Source organism: Frieseomelitta varia, unplaced genomic scaffold (genome assembly GCF_011392965.1).
Source record: "Frieseomelitta varia isolate USP_RPSP 00005682 unplaced genomic scaffold, Fvar_1.2 scaffold_500, whole genome shotgun sequence".
NCBI classification, from domain to species: domain Eukaryota; kingdom Metazoa; phylum Arthropoda; class Insecta; order Hymenoptera; family Apidae; genus Frieseomelitta; species Frieseomelitta varia.
The window spans coordinates 293,791-319,147 of NW_025110258.1; the positions used below are offsets into that span (position 1 = coordinate 293,791).

The 25,357-nt window shown below is 42.2% G+C and overlaps 2 protein-coding genes across 2 annotated transcripts in view; both read right to left on the minus strand.

The window, feature by feature from the left end:
* The window catches only part of LOC122533166 (homeobox protein homothorax), a 228,059-nt gene extending 206,258 nt beyond the window's left edge, over window positions 1-21,801 (minus strand). The window contains exons 1-2 of the mRNA XM_043662604.1: window positions 21,709-21,801; window positions 21,553-21,629 (exon numbers count right to left, since the gene is read on the minus strand). The gene's annotated coding sequence lies outside the window, so the exon portion shown is untranslated. The remainder of the gene's footprint in view (window positions 1-21,552; window positions 21,630-21,708) is intronic.
* Window positions 21,802-22,667: 866 nt separating this feature from the next.
* LOC122533167 (exosome complex component RRP46) lies at window positions 22,668-23,762 on the minus strand. The gene is made up of 5 exons (XM_043662606.1): window positions 23,543-23,762; window positions 23,368-23,481; window positions 23,167-23,288; window positions 22,953-23,096; window positions 22,668-22,867 (listed from the first exon to the last, which is right to left on the minus strand). The coding sequence occupies exons 1-5, from the start codon at window positions 23,646-23,648 to the stop codon at window positions 22,685-22,687; spliced, it is 669 nt and encodes a 222-aa protein (XP_043518541.1). The 5' UTR covers window positions 23,649-23,762; the 3' UTR covers window positions 22,668-22,684.
* Between the last annotated feature and the right edge of the window lie 1,595 nt (window positions 23,763-25,357).

Here is a 25,357-nt window from a genome sequence, read left to right on the forward strand (position 1 = left end):
GAGTGCGAGGAGCTTTCGGTACGTTAACGAGTCCATTGGTTCGAGGAGAGTATCAGATCGTCACGAACGAACACGATTGTAGTTTTTTTTTTTTTTTTTTTTTTTTTTTCCTGATATTAATTCAATTCTCGTAAAAGGTTATTATTGAAATTAAAATTTCTGGTTAATCGTTATTAGTTACTAGTTATTTATCTTGTTACTTGAACCGACGATCGGTTTAATTTTTTTCACGACTAGAGCACGAGCTAGATGAACCACGGTGGAGTGGAAGTGTATCGGTGGACAAGAGCTCGAAGGCTATTCCACAACTGAGAAAACACAATTAAGAAGCAATGAAAATAGACGCGTGGCGCAGACGGGGTGAGCCACGTCGACACGTCTGTCGAAGGCAAACATTGGCGTGGTCGCCTACGCCTCGGGTGCAGATGGTACACGCCGAGCACGACCAGCCGTGTGTCATTTGTAAAAATCGACCGTCCTCGGCAGGAAAGTAACGAGCCTCCTCCTCCTCCACGTCGGTATCCCCGGTATCACAGGTGAGACTCGGTGTGCGATCGTGATGGAAACGCGGACGAGGTTAATACCTTCTGGCGAATGCATCGCGTTATCGTCCTCGTTAACTCCTCGGGAACGAAGTCGAACTCGTCCAAGGGGAAACGTAGGTATAAACAGCAACAGCACCAGCACCAGCACCAGCAGCCTATGCCCTTTTGGAGTTGGACACATCGTTTTATCTCGCCACGTACGTCCGGCACGATGTTACCGCAACGATGTGTGTATCTGATCGTGAGTCGAGGAAGGTCAGCTGCGTCGAGGCGAAAAAAATGGGCGAAGAGGTCAAAGTGGACACCGTGCGACAAGTTAGCCAGCGTGACAGGTGCGGGCGACACCTGCCAGGATTTAAGATGCGCCACCCATCGATCGACGTCGGCCTACCTAAAGCAGTCGCGTGCAATGATAAGTCGACGTTTGGATCCTATCTGAATCTCGATCTATCGCCACGGGCGATACATTCCTCACCGACGAATGTGTGTTTCCTTTAATTAATTTCTGCTCGGTTAGATCGAATGGCCGATCGGTCAAATGCAACAGCGTTTCACGGTGCAACACCGACGCCTCCGGGCCGAGCGCGATCAATGACAGAACGACAACCGAACGTCTTCTTTGAAGGGTGGCGCCATTTCGTTGGTTTTTTATGACCCGTAGCTCGCGTTACGCAGTGCGTGCTGCGAGTTTGCTCGATAAATTAACGCGATGCTCGGGGCCTCGAATCGGCGAGAACTCCAGATCCTGCGCGCGCGAATCGCCAGCGTATTTACACTGGCCAGCGCTTTTCCACTCCGACAGAGTTTACTCTGGACCCGAACAATTCGCGTGACGCGCTCGTTGCACGTTGCTCGACAATCACGAGATTACGCACGCGGGGCCGTGCACGCGAGAGAGAAAGAACGTGGTCTCTCGCGAGAGCTCGCCACTCTCTCCATCTCCACCCCTCGCTCCCGACAAAACCCCTTTCCAGAGATGAAATATGTGAGACGGGACCGCCTCGCGGGATAATTCTGAATTATGTTTGTCCTCGTCGGTTCCGCCGTTTCCAGTGAATCGCGCGCGCTGCTCGCCTCTCTCCAGCCTTTGTCAGTCCTCGCGCCCGTGACCAGTCGGGTCACCACCATTCTTCCTACATCTTCCACGTTTCGATCCGTTCGTTCCCGATTCGTCTCTCGAAGAATGTGCCTCGTCGATCTCTCGATCCTCCTCCCGCTCCTCTCCCTCGTACAACCACGCATTTCAGTCACAACCGTCGAATATTTTTGGAAATTCGTGAGGGAACCACACCGTGGTGATCCACGAATGGTATTTCCAGCGATAAATATCGGCTCGATGACGCGTTTTGTTTCGCGATGATTTTCGACGTTTTACCAATAATCTTTCTACTCCGCGTAAACAACGGTTCTTTCTTTAATGGCTTCCTTGTTGAATATTCACAATTATTTCTTTGTTTTGTGAAATAGTTCTTCTCCCTCTTTTTTATTTTTTCTTGAATTTATATTTGATAGACCGCCGTCGGGAATCGTTCTTCGATCGTAGAAACGACCTTTGCGATCTTCGAAAATTTCGAGATAGGAGAAACTTTTTGCATAGAAAATCATCTCTCCTTATGCAAAAAAAGAAAGAGAAATGGTACTTTAGACGAAAATTAATGAAAATCGGGCGAATCGCAGTAGAATTTATCGGAGTGGTGGAAGGATTCGTGAGGAAAGTTGGGCGATCGACGTGTTCCACGGGGGCCCAGAACGCGATCCACATGTTCGTGGAAGAGGGCTGCATCGTTGCCATCTCCCGACGTATCTCCGGATCCCCCCGGGGTGGAGGATGGCCCCCGGTTCGAAGCCGCGCGTCTCGTTTTCCCCCGTGTGGCGGACAATTATTTAAAAGGGGAGGCCGAAAATCTAAAGGCGAAACCAGACGAAACCAAACGAAGGAGCCGAACGAACGAAACGGTGTGTGTACGTGTGTGTACGCGCGCGGGCGAACCAACTGGGGGAAGAAGGGCCTCGTGGAGGCAAAAGGAGGAGTTTTCTGACTGGCAGCGAAGAACCAGGGGGAGCAGAAGCAGCAGCAGCAGCAGCAGCAGCAGGCCGAAGAGAGGAGAAATCGGTTCCAGTCCGTAAGAGGGATAACAGCGGAAAGAAGGAGAGAAAGGAGGGAAAGGGAAAAAAAAGAAAGAAAAAAAGGAGAACACACCACCACCCGCTGGGTTGAACGAGACGCATGCGTGCGATCCCATGGCGTCCCATAGTTCCGTGTCCATGAGAGGCTATCCACTCCCCTAGATTTCCTTTTCCATCTAGATTTCCTTTGCTCTCGCGTCGTTCTTTGCTCTCTCGGCTTTCTCTCGCCGTCTTCTGATTTTCGTCCATTCGTTCCCTAGAATTTTCCTCCTCGAAGAGAATGGAGAGAATCTACTTTTGGACTCTACTCTTGGTATTAAACCGACAGGCGGAAAGTTGGAGGGCATAGGATTCTGGTAACCCCTGGTCCTGCACCGTCGCGGCATGACTCGTTTTTTTCACGCGCCTCGCACCTTTCGCTGGGCCTCTCTCATTTTTCTTTCTTTTTTATCGGACAAACAGGACAAACGACGCGGCGCGTAGGACGCGGCGAACGGCTTAACCCGTCGAACGGATCGCGAAAAGACGATGTCTAGATAAAAAAGGCATTTACATATTCCTCGAATAGTTGTGCCGTTGGAAACTTGATGCTATCCGGTCGGTCTCTCGATATTCAAATCTTTCACGCCATTGTTGCAGAGACACGCACCGATGTCTTCTTTTTCTCTCCTTCCTTTTTTTTATCCTTTCTGTATTTTTTTTCCCAGCGGATAAAGGATTAAAAAGCACAACCTTTTTCCTCTCCCCATTTTTCTTCGTAGCGAGAAGTAATTTTTTGTGAATATTTGTAAATGTCATAATTGTCCTTTAGCTTCTTTCGATTCTTCTCTGATAAATTCAGGACGAGCAAGTCGAACAACAGTGCACAATTATTAGAAACACTTTGCGTATGTATGTAAAAGCGAACATGCACGGATTTAAAAAAAAGAAAGAAGAAAAAGAGTACGTAGTTTCTCCGAATTTCACAAAATTGTAGAATAACACCTGGAATTTCTTTTCGTAAATCACAAACGTGAAAAAATTAAAAAAAAAAAAACATTGCAAATGATATAAATTGGTTCTCGATGAAACGGCAATTTTTTCGCGAAAGATTACAAGATTTTCGCAGGATTACGTGAGAACCGAGAGATCCGAGCTCTCGCAACCGATCAAGCAGCATCTTAACTAACGTTTTGAATAGTAAGTGGCAAATATTTCGAGGAATTTATTTTGTCGGTGCGTACACGTTGCGACAGAATATTATTTATAGAGGCGGGAACACGGCCGAGATAAACTTTCTGGTCTTTCCTATCTAAAACACTATTTTACCCGGCTGTGCGCGGGACTCGGAACTCGACGGCCGAGTTTATTCTAATGAATTCAACCGCGGACTACAATTTTCCGCGGATTTACAATATACGAATGTATATTTTCGTGGAAATATATTTTTATTTTAATTGGCACGACAACCGCGGCGATATCGACAAACGATTAAATAACGGGAGAGAAAGGAGAAGGAAATATTAGATTTTTTACGAAATGTTAACACGTTGTAAAATATTACACCTGTTTACACCTCAACGTTCTTGCCTCGAATAACTTCCATGTACAAAGTCTTTCACGCCAGAATTATAAGATATTAACAAAGATAGAGGAACTGTAAGAAGAAAATTAGATTGTTTAATTGGCCAATGCAAGATTGAGTGACTCTGTCTTTTTTGCACAACTGAAATAACATTGTCATTGGAACTTCACAATTTAGCTAATTCTGCAAGTTATAATCTGCAAGTTGTCATATCGTCGTTGCTAAAATATTTTCTTATATTAGCAAATAACAAATCGCATACTAACTCGCAAGAATTGTTACTTAAATGATTATTCTATAAACTTTAATCTTTAATCCATATCAGTTAAATGATTTCTGATATTTCGATTACTTTGTAACACACACAAAAACAAAATACTGCGATAAAAATCAAAATACAACCTTATCAATGAAAAAAGCAAGATATCGAATCATAAGAATGAATTGTAGGAAGCATGTTGGACACAATTCCCAAACACATCGACGTAGTCTGGAATGGTAGAAAAGGAAAGTTATCCCTTTTCCGTTGCCATTTTCCCGCTCTATTCTCACAGATACAGATTGTTGGCCGGGATAATTTACGACATTGCAATGGCCGTGACAAATCGTATATGCAAACATTGTAAGGAAGCAGACTGAATAAAAACGGTACCTCGTCCGGTCGTTAACTCAGTAAAATCTAGAGTTATGCTCATTCACGTGGACACAACGAAGACTCGACCAACCGAATTGGCTATTGACCAGTCATAAAACCGACGAGATGCAACCCTAAATACCTGAAATTCTCAACTTTTGTTACCGTGACCGTAAACACATTTGCCATTTTTGCCAAACACGAATTCAACCGACCCGGCAGCTCCAACGTCGTTCGATGTTTTCGCAAAAAGAAAAATCCGAAGGATGTTTGAACGAGCGACTCTGCCTTTCTCAAAGTTTCTCAATTTTGTTATCACCAATGCCATTAACACGAGCAGCACAGTAGCGTGACGAAATCGAGCGCGAGAGAAGAGCGTAGCCGGCGTAGACGCGAATCAATAAAGTTAATAAAGTAGCCAAGCTTCCCAGTCGGAAATTGAAAGATCGGTCGTCCAGATGCTGCGAGCTTTTTCAATCGATTCCGTCCGATTAATAAGTAGATAGATCGGCCCGAAGAGCGGTATCGATTCTTCAGCTCTATTCCGCTCTATTCCACGGAGTGATCAGCCGCGTATGTTTGCGCACGGACCTCAACCGGAAAACGTAACCGACTCCTCTCCGCTTCCCGCTCCTAAACTGGGAATTTATCCCAGATTTTCGTCGCGGATAAATCCGGCCTGTAAAAAATGGCCAGCTAATGGAAACGATAACGGGCCACGTGAAATTAGCCGGTTCAGCGAATAAAAACAATTATCGAACGGCCCGCCCGTGCCGCTACCACCGAAAACCACCGTGGTCCGAATTATTTATGGACTCCGCGTTGTTGTTCCGCTTTATTATGCCTGGTTCGTTGCACGGAGCAGCGAGAATTCCGAGAGAGTAGCAGCGAAAAAACTGGCAAAGCAGAGAGAAAGAGAGAGAAAGAGAGGGAGGCAGAAAGGAATATCCTGACATCGGGACTAATTATTATCTTGTCCCCGCAGGTACACCTGTACCTTCGAGACATGAGAAATCGCGCCACCGATCCTCGTCGAACACGACCACGATCCTTCGTACTTTTCTTCCTTCCTATCTGGCTCTTTCTCTCTCCTCGTCTTCACCGCGTGATATACAACCGTCAACCCTTTTATGACAACCGACGCACCGTTCAAAATCGTTTCGCGTCGTTCCGCCCGCGTTCGTGTATTTTACGCGCGGCTACAGCAGTCGCGCTAAGTGCATAATGCCTGCTTATAGCCAGCCATCACGACGGAAGCTCCTCCATCGGTCTGACTTTCAAAGTCTCTATTAAGGGGCCATGCGTCCATAAATTTCGTCTCCGAGCCGAGCGTCGATTCTTCCTCTCTTTGTGCCGCGGGAAGCGTGTATTTAAGCGTGTGTTAGAACGTTAAAAAAGAAAAAAAAAAAGAAACGTTACAGACAGTACGATCCGGCGCGAGGAAAGATGCGAAATTGGTACATTGATTCGCAATTCGTGAAACGAATTGAGAACAGGCGGGATCTTTTCTTTAGACTCGAGGAGTGTAAATTCCTTTGTATACTTTGTCGAGTGAAATATAGACTATGGCCGTTCGAGTTGATCTTTATGTGGGGGAGATGTTACTCAGGTAATACTGTAGAAACTACTTTCAGTCGGATATTTCGCCGGTGTGCGTGTCAATCCATCGGTATTGTACAAGTGATAAATTTACCTTGTATAATTTGCGGTAAAGGAGCTATAAATTCCCCGAGGATTGACACTTTGCTTCGATCCCTCGTTTGAAAATCATTACGGATCTTTTTTTACGACACAATAGAAACAAACTGTAGCTCTTAGTACCTTCTTACCAACGCTCGTACCACTCCTCGTAAATCATTCCCTAGCGGACGCAATGAAAACACATTAAAAACGCCGCTCGGCGAGCCGAAAATTTCAACAGAGCCATCGAGATTCTCGTTCTCGCGCGATCGACACTCCATCGCGATACATTGCTAGCTCGAGTTTATGCTAATCGAGCAAATCACAAATGAAGGAGCGTCAAAGGAGTCGCCGACGTTGCATCGACGCAAAGGCAAGAGAAGTATGTACGTGTTGAAGAGAAAGAGGGAGAGACCGGGTCGAGGTCTGGGTCTTCTACATATTCATACGGGATTAAAGTCGGGTCCTTGGGAGAAGGAGGCGAACGAAAGGGAGAAAAGGAGAGCAACGGGTAGAACCGCGCGTTCTGGATCCCCAATTATTCATGACACTAGAGAAACCGTGGTTTGTTTGGACGGCGCGAGGGAAACGCGCGGTGGTTCGCCGATTCTGTTGTTTGCTCTTTCGCTTTCCGCAGATAAGATTCGTTTCCGGTACCCGGTGCTCAGATTACCAAGCTACGAAAAAAAAAATAGAGGACAGGGGCTACAGACGCGGCTAATCAATTCCGAGAGGAAATCCTGCTCTCGCTGAGAGATACACGGCTTTCCTCGACAGCAGATGAAGCCGTGGATTTCGCGCGTTTAATGGACCACGTTCGGAACGGAGTTAGTTGTGTGAAATAAATGACAGATGCTTGGAACGAACGTGCATATCTAAATGGGAGTGTGAAATTTAAGTGTCAGAAATTGTTAAAATACGAGTACGTTTGAAAAACGTAGAATTTCTGAGTGATCGAACATCATCATGTTTCGAGTCATTGTATCGTATCTACTTGTTTAGGTTTCTCACACTGAATAAATCAACTTTCAATATACACTTGAATTTATAGACAAGTATAATTCAAGTGCCAAAGACATCTGCAATTTACCATTTCACCTCTTTCAATTGTAAATTGTAAAAAATTGTAAATAATCAAGTCACTCTCGACTAAGAAACTCTGGTACCATTAATTCAGTTAGACTGACGACTCCTCTTACTAAAATAAATTTTACAAACGATAGATGTTCCGTTCAACGCATAAAATTCTAAAATTCTAAAAAAACAAGGAATTGATATTATCAGTTGGTGGAAGTAATAAATTATTACCGCAAGGAGGACCAGATCTGTAATTTTTCGAGCATTTCATTTAGGAATCGACTCAAAGCTTCGATTGCTATTTTCAGTTGGTGAACGATCGAGAGACTCTGTTAGAGGAGCGTGGCACACAGCTGATAAACCAGATACAAGAAGCGACGTCCCTGTCTCGTATTTCTCACGCGCGTTCCTCCCAGCTATCTTATGATTAATTGTCTTTGAATATTCGGGGGGTCATGTGCCTACAGGTCGGAGCTCTCCTTCCCTGTTGGTCGAACCACCACCAGTGCACCAGGGGTTGCTTACTCTCCTCCTCTGGCTTCTTTTATTTCTTTCGCTTCTTTCCTTTCTCTTTTCTTCTTTCTTTTTTAAACGCAACAAATCCCTCCTAGCCTGTATTCCTTGTCCTCCGCTACGAAAGACTTTCAATTCCGTCCGCGTGAAACACGGACGGTATTTTTAAACAGAAGCAAGAATGAGTAATGGCGATAGCGTTCTTTTTCCCGAGCCCCGTGACCCAAGGGCTCCATATATACGTGTGCAGAACCAAACAATCTCTTAATGTCGAATCTCGGCCTGCCCGTTCAATAATGAAAGAGACATTCGAGAACCCTCGTCGAGATATTTTATTCCGACGAGGTGAAAACGATCACGAAATAACGATCTCGTAACTAACGAGATTATGGATCTTTGCAATTGAATCGACCGCACTTGATGCACGAATTAAATTTTACATCGGGATTGTTTCCAGCAATGATTTCTGTATAATTGACTAGTCGCGAAGACTTCAACGACGTGGTAGGTCAACTTGTGTCGTTCGTGGGATAATTACATTGCGACGCAGATATTTGTAATTTCGTATTTGAAAATATGTAAATAAAACGTAGAAATAATATTTAAGGCTTCTTTGATTTCATAATAAAAACACCTCTTAATTTGTCCAAAAAGAAAAAGATAGAATGACTCAAAATTCTGAAATGAAATCATTGAACACTAGAACTACCAACGACTGAAGCATAAAATTTCCATCAGAGACGTTAAAGTGAGAAAATGGAAAAGCTTTATGGTAACAATAACTTGTACGAGCTTTCATTTACGGAATACGAAAAGTCATTTAAATCTCTCTAAAAATGCACTATTTAGTATCCACAAAATTTCTAGCAAAAATTATAAGTATTCATTTTGGTTAGTCAACCAAAACTAATCACTTTCAGGGACGATTAATTGCCTGAGAAGGAATCGAACAATACATAGAAAGTAGTATCGGAGGCAAAAATCCACAAAATTAAGGATGAAGGGAAACTTGGCAAATAATGGCACAGCACGTACTCTGACATTGTGCTCGGATTAGGGATTTTAGGGCTTTTAGGAGTAGGCGGGTTGCAATTATAAACTCGATCACGGTGCCACCGTCAACTTTAAATGTACCGTAACGCAATTTACCTCTTATTGCTGGACTATTGTCCTCGACAAAATTTTACCTGGTTCAGGCGAAGGACCATTCTTTGACATAAAGTCGAGGGCTCTTCCAATCCAAGAAATGCCAAATGTCCATCGTTTAACCTTCACTCTTTGTTTTCTACTCTATTCAAAGGAAGGACCATTTTTAGGACCGATCCTCTTTATATGGTCTCAATCAACGATCGGTAAAACACTTACGGTCACTCGAAACTCGATATAGAGTTCAATAGACATTATAAAGTAATTTATAAAAAAATTCCTCTAACGAAGTTGTATGAAAATAGTATAACAGTATATTCAAACTTCTGGATTTAGAATAATCTAGTTCAGAAACTAAATTGAAAATGTCTTGCCGCGATCAATATTAGGACCGTGTCAGAAGAATTAAAGTGCCAGGAATATACAAAGAGAAACTCCGTAAAATCTAAAAAATATTTTTACGAAGAATTAGAAGGAAATCAGTACCAACTTCTGGCAGATGTGCCATCTCGATTCACCGTGGCGATAAAAATTCTGTATCTCGGTTTAATCGATGGAACTCGTGAAACGATCGAAGATGTAGAAACGAGTCGGATAATGAGATAAGCCGTAACGAACGGACGACTCGGCGAATTCTCATTCTCGAAGATAGTCCGAGAGAAACCTATAATTACCGATTACTCCAGCCGAGACTTCATAATTCCCTGGGCCGACGAACCAGGCACACCTGTTGAAAACACGTCGTCGCCGTGTCTAGGAATTCCTCGAGTTCCAACAGGCAGAAACGGGTATTTGATAGAGAGAAAGAGAAAGGGAGAAAGTGAGAAAGAGACGAACGAAATTATATTTGGCCAGTCACGACGAAAAATTAATGCGGCAATCCGATTACCACGTGTAAATAACCGTGCTTTTACGCCAGATATCGGGGATATCGGCAATTTCCATATGTAATTTCGTGGGCTATTAATTACGATGAGTAGAAAATAACGAGGCCGATCGATAATCGACGGAGAAAGAAATCGGCCAAACTTGTGCGTTTAAAGCGATACCTCTACGAAATCGTATGCCACATTTTTATAATTAATTCGGCGACCCGACGTTTGGCAATTGCTTCTAAACACGTCGGCATGCCAACAGACACTGGTAACGCAGAAACGTTTCAGTGAATTATTGAACTTATTCCCTTATTCACAGAAACAAACCTTTCACAGTTGTAAAATCCCTCGGGTTTAGAAATTACGGGAACAAACATTCATATCCTATCCTATATATCCTTTGGAACAAAGATTGTCATATTAACGGGATAAGAAAACCATCCGTTTGTAACCCTCGTTGCGACTCTCCAAAATACTCCACATACCGTGGAATGCTAGAAATTTTGTCATTTTGAAAGCCAGCGAACGGTCAGAAGAATCCATCGAGCAGAAGCTCTATTCAAAGCAGAATCGCGTCAGGCGGAGGGCAGGAGGGAAAGGCAAGGCAAAAGGAGAGGCAGAGATACGCCGATACGTCGAAAGATCGCGTTCTGGCGATTCGAGCCGGGCGCACGACTTCATAAAAGGATACAATGCGAGCTACGAGAGAAGGAAAAAGCCCGGCGATGGCCGGTGGTGGTTGGAGGGGAGACAAAAGAGGAAGAAAAAAGAAACAAAAAGCTTCTCGCGGTGCCAGAAAGGAAAGATGGAAGGGTCAGGAGAAGAGAAAGCAGCGCGCCGTGGGGATCACCCGCAGGGACGAATAATGCCGGGCAAAATGCGGTGGGCCACCCCTTGCCACGCTTTTTAAAACCGCGCGAGATCGACCGGCCGGGATGACCGATCTCCGGCGAGCTTGGAGGGGAAACGAAGGGCGTGGAGCGGTCAAGATTTCAGTTTAAGTGCCCAGAGGTAACCCGCAGCCGTCAACTGTGGGCGGACGCGATGGACGTTTCACCTGCTGTCAGGGTGAAACTTACCCTGCAGCCCTTCGGTTTCACCGATTCTTTCGGAACACTCTTTCTCTTTCGCTTATTTCGCTACCCGCGCGCCAGTTGCGAAGCTACGAACTCGCAGTATTTCCCTCGACTAGCCGATCGTTGAGCCGATCTAGCCGATGATGAATACCTACGTGCATGCACTCGAGACAGCTTGCCCGAGGGGGTGAAGTCGACGAGAAGGAAAATCGCGAGCACGTGTCGCGGAGAACTGCCATTTTCTTGTTGATGATTCTATTAGATTGCCATGTGCAATTTAGGTTAGGAAAATTCCGAGAGAAACGGCTGAGAGAGCTGAGCTAAGGAGTAACGATGATTTTTGATGTTTTAAAAAGATGCGTAGAGGACGAATTTGTAACTTTCTTTTAAAATTTTGACGTATTTGAGAATTAATTTTCGAGGAATCTATTTCAGAGAAAACAATCATGTGTCGATATATAACAGACAGAGTAAAATGAAGTTAAATATTGTATCGGTCACCGATACAATAATTGTAAAAACAATAGTTGACCGTCATCTTGTTCATCAGTTCAAATACTTAGTCATTATGTTCTACATAATGTATGTTTAGGAAAACATTTTCTTTGCCCCATTTTCCTTTGGGAAAAGCAACGAGAAACTCATCGGTAATGATTCATAGTTCGACAATACGCAAAATTTCGTGACGTCATCGAAACGACGCAATCTGTTTTTTCACCGAACGATGATTAATGATACACCCACGATTCAGCGGCCAGTGCCGTGTCATCGGATCCTCGAGGATCAGCCCAAACAACTCTATTCATCGCGTTTCGCCAAACTGTAAACTACTTGCTGGGTTATAAATGGAACTTTAACGATCGCCAGCGGGGCTGCTTACGATGTACCCGCGACTCCTGTCGAAAAATCGTCGTTAGAAATTGCCGGCTGTGACATTACGACCGATGAAATTCTGAATCCACAGATGGGATGAATGAACTCTGAGATGAATGAAAAAATACTGCAACGGATTATTAGAGCTAGCAGCTAAGCAGCTTCGCTCTCTGAAACTGGCGCTATTGATTTATAAAATTACACAACAAATTTATTATGATTACTTATATGTTTCCATGTGATTAAAAATCAACACTAATTCTTCCAAAAGTATAATATTTTAATAAAGAGACTCGTCACTTTGACAAATTTGATAGTTTTTTTGATATATTACATTTATACAATATATAATAATATTAACTTTTCTTTTTGTTAATTTTAACTGTTGCAACAGTTATCAAGTATGACACGATTTTGTCCTTTGAAAGGCTCGAATAAAGTTTCGTCCTTGTATATAAATCATTATCACATACGCGCATGTACAAAAAGTATCTTCTTTATTTCAAACAGAGTAACGATAATTTTATCCTTTATTATTATTGCAGTTATAGTACGATCGATAAAATCGATTCTTGAAAGTTAATACGCAACAATAAAATTGGAAATTTCGTATAAGTGCCAAACGTTACTACACAACGAATAAAATTGGAAATTTCGTATAAGTGCCAAACGTTACTACACAACGAATTTTGTTATTTGAAAAGCGTTTTATCCTCATGAATCATTGCCGATTGTTTAGTTTCTACGGTGCTAGTTGTATAAAGTAGATTATTGTTAACTATAAAAAGATAGAGAGACTATTGTGTTTAATCCAAGGAACAATGTTTAAAGCCTGCGAATACGTCGACGAATCATTTATTTAATTCCAACGTACCAAGTCGGTGAATTTTTAAATAAACTATTTCAATTTACAATCTGTTGTTTCTATAAAGCGATAAGCGTATTGTTTTTAGCCATTATTCAGCGTCTGTACGTTGTTATTACATCGGTGGTTTGTAAATAGATGCTCCGTCGCATAAAATTTGAAGCATCGTGACAAAAAGCTACAGCAACCTTTGAACAATATTTTATGCAATCTCAAAATTTATATTATATTTATACAATAGTGTTTTGTGTATTTTTTCAAAGAAAATATACATATATCTGTTTCCAACAATGGTTACAAGTTCCAATAACTTTCCTCAGATTCTAATTATTAGATATTTGCTCCTCAAGCACTTTGAATCGTCAGTATTGTTTCCTACTAAAAGAGCAGAACAAATCATTTCAATAACTTCAGCAACGTCCTCGTCGACTCCCTTTACAGTTCCCAACTATTTTCCGAATCACACCGTAAGCAGAACGATAAACGCTATTTAAAATCTTCAATGTCAGACATATTCATCCATAGATAGACGATGAAAAAGTAACAAGATATCTCAATTCGAAGTAACCTTACAGATCGTAAAACCGAAATCACAACATTCATTCCCGCGGCCAATGCACGGTCTTCAACTGCCTATATATTTTCTCTTCCCTCGTAATGAGTCGATTATGACGCGCAATAAACATGAAACAATAATAACAACGACGGTAAAATGGCAGCCACGAAGTTGGGTCCCTGCACGAAAGTTTCATCGCAGCGGTGCCCCGGCCATCGAGAAGTTAATAATAATCGTAGGTGCGCGAAGCGGGAGGATATTTCCCGCGTATATGCAAATACGAGTGGGTATCGCAATTAGAGTCGCAGCTGCAACCGCTCGCGCGACCGCCTCGTAACTCGCCTGAACGTACGTCGCGGCGAGTAACCAACCGAACACGATACCACGACACTTCTCCCGGCGACTTTCTTTTAAATAAGAATTCTTCGTTCCCAGTATGCGTACGCACGTTCGTTTAACGTGTTAAGTGGACTGTACGCGACGAGTCGGATGCCAAGGAACGGGAGGAAGGAGCGCGCACTTTTATCATCGATTTAGTTGACTCTGATCGAAGCTTGCTCGGACATCGAGGAACACCTTTGGGATTTAAAGGACGATTGAAAAGGCACTCGACGCGAATCCAGGATTCCGTGAGAAGATCCGAGTCGAGAGAGAAACGCGAAACTTCGACCCTTTGAACCTCAGTGACGATCCACCAGCGGCCGAGATGTACCTACGCTAATAATGTATCGCGGAGATGGCGCTGCTTCGCTTTTTTTCTCCTCCTCCTCCTCCTCCTTCTTCTTCTTCTTCTTCTTCTTCTTCTTCTTCTTTTTTTTTTTCTCTTTCTCTACCCCCGACACCGTTGAGCGTAATAACGACTCCGAAGCTCTCGACCACTCTCGAGAGCACTGGAGCGCACAAAGGAGCAAAACGAACGGACTATACTAGGGAGCGTAATACGTTCCGCTCGTTCTCACATTTTATGCTTCGTTAGCGTGCATTACAGCCGCGGCTCGGTTTCGCCGGTGCAAACCGACACCGGTTCCAGCAGCACACGGTGGCACCCCGTGCACCGACGGACCGCTGTAAAAACCGCTGAAAAATCCACGATCCCGATCGATATCCTAATAACTTTCTGGTAATCGGGCGAACCTATCGCCTCTTCCACATATCCACCTTCGAGTCTTTACGAGGAAACGAGACAGCGTCGAGAGAACACACCGCGGAGATTCGAGTTCTCTTTTACACGTTGGACGCGCGGAGCTGCTCATTTGCACCACGATCGTCCGAAAGAGGCATAAGTAGAGAGAGAAAAAGAATGTGTGTGTGTGTGTGCGTATATGTATGTACGTGTGTATGTGAGAGAGAGAGAGAGAGAGAGAGAGAGAGAATGGCAGAGTCTACCGCGGCAACGTATCTTCGTATTATTATGATAAAATATTTTTTCGGCCATAAATACACGTCCGAGACGAGGGACCCCCGTGGCGCGGCCCACCCGACGCACATTGCACGTTGCACCGCGATAAACGTGCCTCTCACCTCGCGGTTGCACGTGCACTACTCGCGCGTTATGAATAAGCCTTGACGACGAGACGCGCCACCCTCCTTTCTCTGTTAGCCACGTCGAAAAACGACGGCTATTTGCTGCGATAACTGCGATATTCGCTCGTATATCGGCGCATTCCGCGACACGTCCGCTCGAGGGTAGTTTGGTAATATTCACGTTTACGAACGAGGTATTTCGAGGCCGGAATGCCTGCTCGCCCGGTGGTTCCACGATCAATTGCCGTTCTTTGTTTTTTATTCGACGACGCGATCGACGGGCCGAGTCGAGATTTTTCCTCTCTCACAGTTTCTTTATCGTATGTTTGAACGTCAAGCAGGTACTAGCAGTGAGTTGGTAACCTATCGATAAAAACTATTATCTTCATCGACAAGTTTATAGGCTTTCGATTTCGAGGAGGCACGAGTGTTTAGAGAAAGAGCGAGTTCATTCTTGGTGACGCAGGTAAATCTTTGGTACTCGCAACATAAATATACGATTCTCGTTGAGACTTCCAAAAAAATCGACGTCGATATATATTGGAAAGATGTCGGAACTTTCTATTTCATTTCAAAGGCGATAAATTAGAGAAACGTGGAGAAACAAACGGTTCCTCATGTTAAATAATCGCGTACGTAAAGCATCAGTGATTTAGCACTTCTTAATAAAATCCTCGTATATTCGTTTCACGAATGGCCAAATACCAAATACACGTACGATTTGTCAAATATCTTAATTAATACGAACTGGACATATACCTAGCTGTACATCGCAGTATTGCAAAATTATTCAGACATATAAAAATAGCCGAGTTCCCGCGTTACCGAGAGAGATCGGTACCGAAAGAGATCGGGATCGAACGTTCCCGCTCGATGTCGCAACGACGGATCTCATGACCGCCGCGTGACGATACCTGAATTTCGATTGTTCCCCCTCCCCGAGGTGAAATGATTTATTGCTTCCTCCGAAGCGAGGTTTTGCCGAATCAGATAAGAGCTCGTAACTGCGAAGATAAAATCCTCACGCCTCGAGTCGCGGATTTCGCTATCGACCGGTCTGAATTTCCGCCTCTCGCCCCTCCGTTACGAGTTTCGATACTCCATAAAACCGATATTGTCTCTGTCTGTCGTAAACAGGCAGGCTTCTTCAGCTCGACGATCGTCGCAAATTTCGTCTGGTTTCAACGCCGTGGCAGCCAGCCTCTCGATCAGGGAGGCAAGGATGATCAGACAAAGGGGTGTAAATTAATAATTAATTCGCGCGCGTTATTGCTCAGGAACACAGCCGGACAACGATCGTTGAACGTGTGTGCGTACGAAACGTGGCTCGTACACTGCCAGCCGGTTTATTTAACCAAAGGGTTTACATCAGACGATCGAATCCGTGGCACGGTTGGCCGAGCCCGGGCTGGCCAAACATTCGGCGACTCGTGTTTACACCGCAAGTATTTATGGGCCACGATCCGCCCACGAGAGGAGCACGGTCTCGTTTTCGGAATTCGGAGCATCCCTGCCGAGAACGGATCGAGCACGATCTCTCTCTCTCTCTCTCTCTCTCTCTCTCTCTCTCTCTGTCTCTCTCTCTCTCTTTCTTTCTCTGTTTCTCTCTCTTTGGCTACATTTCTGACCCCTGTGGATAGCTAGGTCTCGTCCACGGGATGCTCGTCCGGCTTCCAGAACCCCCAGAACCCTGAAATTCGATGCCCCGATGAAAGAAAGTCAAGTAGGAACGTGAAATAGCGCGGTGTCGTTGCTAGATACGTAAAGACAAGTACTAGGAACCTGGATGACTATTCAGCTGTGCGTAAACTCGCGGATTTACAAATATCAAAACGTAAAAATACACAGAATGTATAAAAAAGTAAAGTACTTTAATATTAAGTAGCAGTAGATATTTAAGTAGCAGTAAATATTAAGATAGATAATGAACTTTGGCTGGCTGCTTAATTAAAAATTGCAAGGGAGCTTTCATCGAGTGTACGTCCGATTTTCGTGAGAGTCGCGAATTTTTGCACCCAGACTGTCGCAGGTAAATATTTTTCTTTCTCGGTAAATCATGGAATGGTATTTCGGGATTTTGGGGGCGATACGTTTTCTCTCTCTCTCTCTCTCTCTCTCTCTCTCTGTCTGTCTCTCTCTCTCTGTGAATCGTAAGTCATCGATGTAAAAGCGGGCAGTGTTTGACAGAATGGAGAGAACAGGATGAAAGGGAGGAGATTGGTTGATTTCGGGAGGGAACGGCAATTTGGCCGATGGGAAAAACAGATGAGTTATGTTGGAGATAATAGTTGGAAGATGAATGCTCGGGCCGTTTCCAACTATTTGACGCGCGCGTCGACGCTCGCTACGCGAATAACGTAGAGAGCGCGCGTGCAACCGGCGAAAAAGCCCGGAAAAATGTTTATTTTCGCCCGGTAGCCACCTAGGACGGCCGAACAAAATTTCTAACGGTAAAGAAAACAAATCACTCCGAATTCGATCTGTATATTTTATCGGGTTACGCAAACACGCGGGGGATCCGCGTGCCTGACGCCGCGTTTTCCACCGGATAGGACGGCTGAATTATAAAACGATCGTACGAATGCTGTTCTTTCATCTTTGGACTTTAGTACAAGTACGGATAATTGAATTTTATTCGCCATTTTATGCTTCTATAGCAGAAGCATCGTTGAAGTTTCGTCTAGATTGGCCAAATTACTACCTACTTAAATTCGAGCTACTACCGTAGAACGTTCCCCCAATTTTTACCCCCGTTCTCATTCGTGAAATTATTTAACTGCAAATAATTCTCTCTCGAAGAGATAAATTTAAACACGTAAAATACATTGCACTACGTTTGCGTATCGTATCTTTTAGCACTGTCAATCCACTATCTTTGGCTCGTAAGCCACGATGCACCAAAAAAGAATCCGGACAATGTCATCGCGCTGTCGTGTCGACCGAATAATATTTAATTATACTATCTCTGTTTGTGGAAAGAAGTTGATAATACGTTAAGGAACGCTATATTTAAACCAAACGACATCGTCGGTACGTCTCGAATTATCTCCCTAGAACTCGCTGAACCCGATTCTTGATCAGAATTTGATCTGCACTACAGTCTATTATTATAAAGAATTTATTAAATAAAATATCGGAAAGTGTGCATCTTATCAGAGTAGTCCCTTATGTGCATCTTATCCAAGTAGTCCCTTCCTTCGTATCTTCGAATGTGCAACAGAATAAAGGACGTAGAAAGATGAAAAACGTGAATTCTCGAAGATGATCGCGCAACGAAACGTGACCGTTCTCGATTTCCTCGGTGATACCTTCGTGTTTGGCTAATTGATTTGTAAGGGAGATCGTAACGAGCCATGGAATTCCATCCGCGAGAAAGAAACGCCGTTGTGTACGTGCAGGACATGTACGTGTACCCATAATTGCAGAGTTTCCCGGCAGGATCCGCGTTCGCGCAATTATCCCGACTCTCTTTTGCCGCGCCAAGATCTATAGGACAGTTGACGCGATCTCGAAGGCGAAATACAATTGTGGCTGGCGGCTGCAGCTCGCAGCCGGCAATTACACGCGATTCGCGTAATCGTAAAACGAAGCGTTAAGTACGGAGCTGTTATTTCCGTGTCGCGAGGCGAAAACGTTGCGCCGGGTAACGCGGTGTAAATCAACCGCCATGCAGAGACGGACCAACGCGCAGGCAAACTCGAGTGGCTGCGCACATCCTAATAATTGCTCGTGTCCACGCTGCGAATAATTCACTTCGACTTCGCCGATGTTGTTCCCCCGTCCCGTATATCTTCCAGATTCTATCGAGGCGACAGATTCTAAGTAATAATCCCCCTGTGGAAGATTCCACGCGAACCGATCGCTTGCTATGCCGGAGATGGGTATAATTCTTCAATCAAACCTCGTCCGGATTAGTCGAGTTAGTGAAATTCCGGTGACTTGATCGCAAATTTGTGGTTTGTACGGGTTACCTGGCTCGATGTTGTTTCAGCTCGGGACATCCGATTTCAGGTGAATGCATAGTAGGAAATGGGTGCTTAAAATCGTGTTGGAGGAGACGGCGTGTGAAAGGTAGGAATGATATTAAGTCATTTGCATAACAATTGACACGAATAATTAAAAATCACAGTAATGAATGAGCAATTTGGTAATAAATCCAAGATAATTAATAGGAGTATATTGTAAATGTACCACCTGCTACCACACCACTCTATATAGAACTGTTAAACGAACCAAAGAATGCCGAGACTCACTCGAGCAAGGAGTGTTCATAAACCACGAAGATCAGCGCTACCGTGACACGATCGGTTCTTGTACCGGAGCGAAGAGGATCGCTTGGCGGTCAAGATACCAGCTATATTACGTCACCAGTCACACAGGTGCGATCGGCTACCCCCGAAGGAGAAGGTGCCCGAGCAGAAAGAGAAGCTACAAAGAAGCGCGACTGCGAGAAGTGTAACGCGAGCGCGAACAAGAGGAACAAGGTACGCGTCCCGAGATAGGGGGAGCATGGTGCGGAGAAACAAAAAGGGAGGAAAAAGAACCAGAAGAAAGAAAAAAAGGGCAAAAGAAAGAAAAGAATAGAAACGATAAGAAGACGAGGACGCGACGTTGGTTTGCGAAGAAGGAGGCGAGCAAGGGAACGAAAGAGCGAGCGGACGAGAAGCTTCGAGAGCGTAAAAAGACAGAAACCACGGCGCTCCGCCCCAGGTACACGAGCAACATGGCCGCTGAGGGACGGATTGGCGGAGGCCAGCCACGATGCCGACGTCGTCGTGACGCCCGCGCTTCACTCACCTCGACTCAAACTCAACGGTCTTCGTTCCTATCGGCCTCTACGGCACTCCTCCGTTTGAAACGGTCGCCGCCCACCCTACTTTACTCTCCCCCCTTTTAGCTGTTCTCTCCCTCCCCTTTCATTTCATGTTACGCGTCTCTCTGTCTCTCTTACTCCTCCTTACTCTCCCTCTCTCGCATCCCTTTCGACTCTCCCTCATCGTCGTCCACCTCTCTCTATTCGTTTCGTCGTGTCTGCCGTTTCTCTCTTCTTCAGGATCTCCTTCGTAGACAACACCACCCTCTCCTCTGTCACCCACGCTGGACGACACACGTACGATATACTAACAGGCGCTTACGCGTACAGTCGGTCGCTTGTAAGCTTGTCGATAACACGGATAATCGCGTAGGAAGAGCCACGGACAAGGTTGCGAATCGTCGAGCAAGGACGTTGCAAGGATTTTTCTTATACCAACGTCAGGTACACTTTGCTTCCGTGGAAGAGAGTCTAAGATAGTTAGCAACGATAACCGGAATCGCGGATGGACCTCGTTATCCTGCATGTTAAGGGGGTCGTTCGTTGCCGTTCCAGAAACGGAGAACGAACGTACGAACGCGGTTGAATTTCAGTCACGGCAGCGTAATTACTTTCGGACAGGTTTACTTCGAACTCTGACGGAGATACGAATGATAATTGGCCGACTAGCAATTATCAAACTCGGGGAACGGATCTGGCGAATATCGCAACGAACGATCGTTTTCGTACGGAGATGGCCGCAATTGCATTCCCGCGTAATTGGTTGCCATTCGTTTTTAATAGCGCCGCGCCACGGCGATAAGTTGAAATGTCGTACCACGTGCGCGGATGCAAATGCGACGGGTACGACATCGATATGCGCATTTATTCCACCATATTATGTAACTTTATTTATTCCACGATGTCACGTTCGCCACATGCCGCACCGGCTTTAACGAAGCTCTAACATGCATAACCGATGCATATCTACTCTTGCATGGTAATGCAAAGATTATTGGCAAAGTCTATTTGTATGCATTGCCGCATTGTTTCGAAATTGCGCGAATATGATCGATCGCCTGAAATGATTCGTAAATTTCAAACTTCACGTTGGTTATTTCGTGGTATCTTATAAATTGATACGCTGCATATACATAGATTACAAATGTATATTCTATAATTTTGAACTATTCAACGCGTAGTCTTCCTGAAAGCAGTCATAAGAATTAACTCAACGGAAATGATTGACACAGCTGAGTCAGCGATTCGTCGCGCCACTCAAGCTATCACGACAGAAGAGGGAACTAACAAAACAGTTGTACGATAATTCATCGTATTCGATAAACAAGATGGCGACGGTTGCTGTTATTACAAAAGCATATGCACAGTTTGCTAAAGCTGCACGAAAGTTTACCATAATTGCGTCGAAGAAACGCCGATTGTTACGGCGTAAGTTAATGGAATGCGATGATAAATGACCGCGAAACTTAAAGTTATATCGCTACAGCGACGGAGAAGCCACCTGTTGACTTCAATTTGCTTCTCGATATTTATGCATGTACAGGGAAATATTCCACGAGAATATCTAAGGAGACGATAACATAACTTCGACCGCATTAATGCAATTGCACACGTTCGCGTCGAAAAAAGATCGTACAGGCGTGTAATTACTAGGTAATTAAATAATAAACTGATTGTAACGAACCTATATCTTCGAACATCGGCCGTTTGAACTTGAAATATGGCGGTTACAAATGTCTCCCAGGTGATTCTAATGATTATCTGAAAATAAAGAGAAATATTATTGTAATAAAGAATTCTATTGCGAAAAATGACAGCAGCAAATAATCATTCTGATTACATAGTGTAATTTACGTATAGTAGGGACTAAACTATGATTTATAACACGAAAACAATGCGAAAACGAAATTTTATTTGAACGCGACGAACAGCGAATTGCGAATACGAATTAGTGACTAAAGTTACCGGAAGAGTGCAGCACCTTCTAGGGAAATTAGTGGAGCCATCTGCAGCTGAAGCGGTTAGTTTTAAACGGAAGCACAGACGAGATACATGAATGCACCAAGCATCTGACATAGCTCGTGATCTGAAATACCGACAAAAAATCACTGGCACCGACGAAGTATATGAATACCTTGTCTGTGGCGAGGTTTATTCATATATCTTATCTGTGACTCTATATTTAAACAACAATGAGTTAAGAAACTACATCAAGTAAAATTATTGAAGTTGGTCGAGTAGTGAATGCATCAGAAACACAGGCATAATGGTATGATTGCGCCAGAAACAAATTCAACGAATATTGCAAATACGATATAGAATTACGAATGAAGCACAGAATAAATTTTGTCTTCCAGGTTTTCGTATTTATATAGCGCATTCTGAAATACCGATCAAGTTTTATTGCGCCCTCTATAGCTTAAAATGGTAAGTAAAGACAATACATATGTATTTTTAACTAAACCGCAGAAATTAGAAAAATAAGCACGTACATACGCGATTCTATAGTTATAAAGAAAAAAACATAAAAATAAAAATTTAATATATAATTTGTTGTTTGACACGTGTTGTTAATCAGTGCCAATTACCAATCAGCTGTAGTTGAGAACTTGATATTTGCTTGTATGTATACTTCATCTTTCACGATTCGAAATTATATGAGAGATCAACTAATTATATATTATTATTGTAGATGAAATAAAAAACAATAGCAAATAGAAAAACAAAAAGCTTACTCATTATTATAATGGAAAACTCATTTTTTATCGGGTTCATTCACTTCTGAGAAAAAAAACTAGATTCCCCAAAAATATGTATTATATCACATTTGCATACTTTTTTACAAGATTTCTATAGAAATCAAATACATATTGGCTAGCTTGTTTACACCTGTCCATTGTTTTTAAAAATTCTGTCTCTGTAAAACAACCAGTAGTATAACAGCATATAACATTTTTGTCCATGCTGTCAAATGCAAATGTAAATTCTGCTTTGGCCTCCTAAAATAATTAATAATTTGATAAAATAATATGTTAAATTTCATTTTTTCCCCTTGAAGTATATAAATATTCATTTAATATTCACCTGTAATTGGATATTGTCAGGATCTAGTATAATATCTTCACTGTCTTTCTGTATCATACAATTTATTGCTGCAATAGTAAATTTCATTGGAATACCAGCATTAATAAGCGCCAAACAAGCTGCATTTATTGTACAAGCCAACATCTGCGAAAGAGGTTATTTATTAATATAAAACATAAATAATTTTAAGCTAGAAATATAAAAGAAACCATACCCCACCAGAATCTTCTAATTCCTGTACATTAATGCATATAGCAGTTGCTGGATGAAAAGTAACAATTATTGCAGCCTCACATGTTTCTTTGATATACATTTCTGTCATTCTATCATCCACCTCTTGAAAAATTAATACATAAATTATTATATTATTAAACAACTGAACCATTTTTAATTTAAAAGATTTAGTTTGACTTACTTGTTGGACCTTTGATAGGACTGTACGATACTTCAACTGATGCTTTATCATAAATCATTTTTTGTAGTTTTGCTTCTACTGGTCCGTAAATTCCGGCAATTACTGCAGTATTTCCTGAAATATATAAAAATTATTAGTAAAATAAGTAATAACATTGACAACAAACATAACCTACCTTGCATTAGCATAGCTGATCCATCAGGCATAGAAAGTTGATTTAACTCACAATTCATTGGTCGTAATATATATTCACTTTGCGGTGTTTCTTCAGACATATCCATTGTTTACAATTAAGGAACATACGTTGTTATGTTACATTTGGCGGGAAACTCGTGTTTTAGAAGTTATAATATTACAAACAGTACACTACAATTATAGCATATATCGTAATGTGAAACTGTTTAAACTGTTAGAAAACAAAATTCCCTAGCAAATGTTTCCTATCTTATCAATTGAGAACTGATCGATGAAGAATTTTTTTATTTCAACCACAAACGAGATATGTATATGAATAGACTTAGTATACAATATATTTTTTTTTTTGTCCTACCACAGACGAGGTATATGAGAAATTCTTAAAAAAGAATGAAAATATTCATACACTAAATGAAAAATTATCAATAGTTGTTGCAATTTTGTGAAAAATAAAATTATCAATACTTGTTACAATTCGTCTCGTTCCAAAAACAATTTCTCATGATTTTTTATTTCAATTTTTTATTTCAAGTTGTTATTTCTTGCAAAACGCGGGATCACAGCGCCCCAACGGTGAAATACGGAATACACTTCCTATGATTCTCGAACATATCGATATTTCTCACGATCGATTTTAAAACGGGAACATGGCGGAAGGAAGCACATCTCGTCTGTAAAGGAGAAAGTACTATCTTATAAGAATTATTCAGAAAGAAGTATTATTCAGAAAGAAGTATTATCTAAAAGTTCTCAGGTAAAAATTTAAATTAATAGTTGTTAGATCTGTGTTTGTAATTTGAATTTTTAAGATAAAACATGCATTTTTAGCTTCAACTGAAGGTAAGATTTAATTAAATAATTATTACAAATAATTTTCAACAATTAAAGAAATAATAGCATATAAACATTTAAATAGAACATAATATGCTAAAAGTTATTTATAATTTCAGACCAAAATTTAATTTCAATTCTGACCAGTACAAATATTGTAATTGACTAATTTATTGTTATATATATTGTTATATATACATATTTTATTATATGTTTTTGCATACACACTTCTATTATAACATTTTCTACTAATTTATTGATTCTTTAACTTTATTCTGCATAATTCTTAACAATTCTAATACTAAATTTAACAATAATTCTAATACTAATTAACAATAATTTATTAAGAATGTACGTATTCAATAGTTAAAATAATAATTTTGCTGCGTAATATAATAAAATTATTCATTTCTCAAATAAAATAAGGCGTAGAAGGCTTTGAAGCTCGGAACTCAAAGTTGACAACATAAACATAACGCTTACGTGTATAAGGCTCTTGTTTTGATTTGTCGGACCTGTTCGAACCTGTTCGTTTAGGATTACCCTATCCCCTCCTATTTTCTCAATTGCTCGACGAGACGTGTGGCGGAGAGTCATTCGGTTGTAGAATTTCGCGATAACAACACGTATTACAGTTCGTAATTTTTCTAACCTATTGATGGCGTCACTTTTCGATACTCTTTTACTTCCATTTACATCTCATTAATACTATCATTTAATTAATACACGTATGTTTAACGATTCATTGAGCATTAAGATAACGAAATCGAGTAGTGATTTGAAAGTTTTCATGCCAATTTTTGTTCAATCGTCGATTTTATTCGTATGGTTACCGGCAGATTATCTTGTACGTCTTTTCAATAGAATTTGAAGTTGATTATCATGTCATTTTTACACGTTTGCCTTCATTTGACACATTTGTTCTGACTGTTGGTTTTTCTTTGTGCAGGTTATGCAGTGAAAT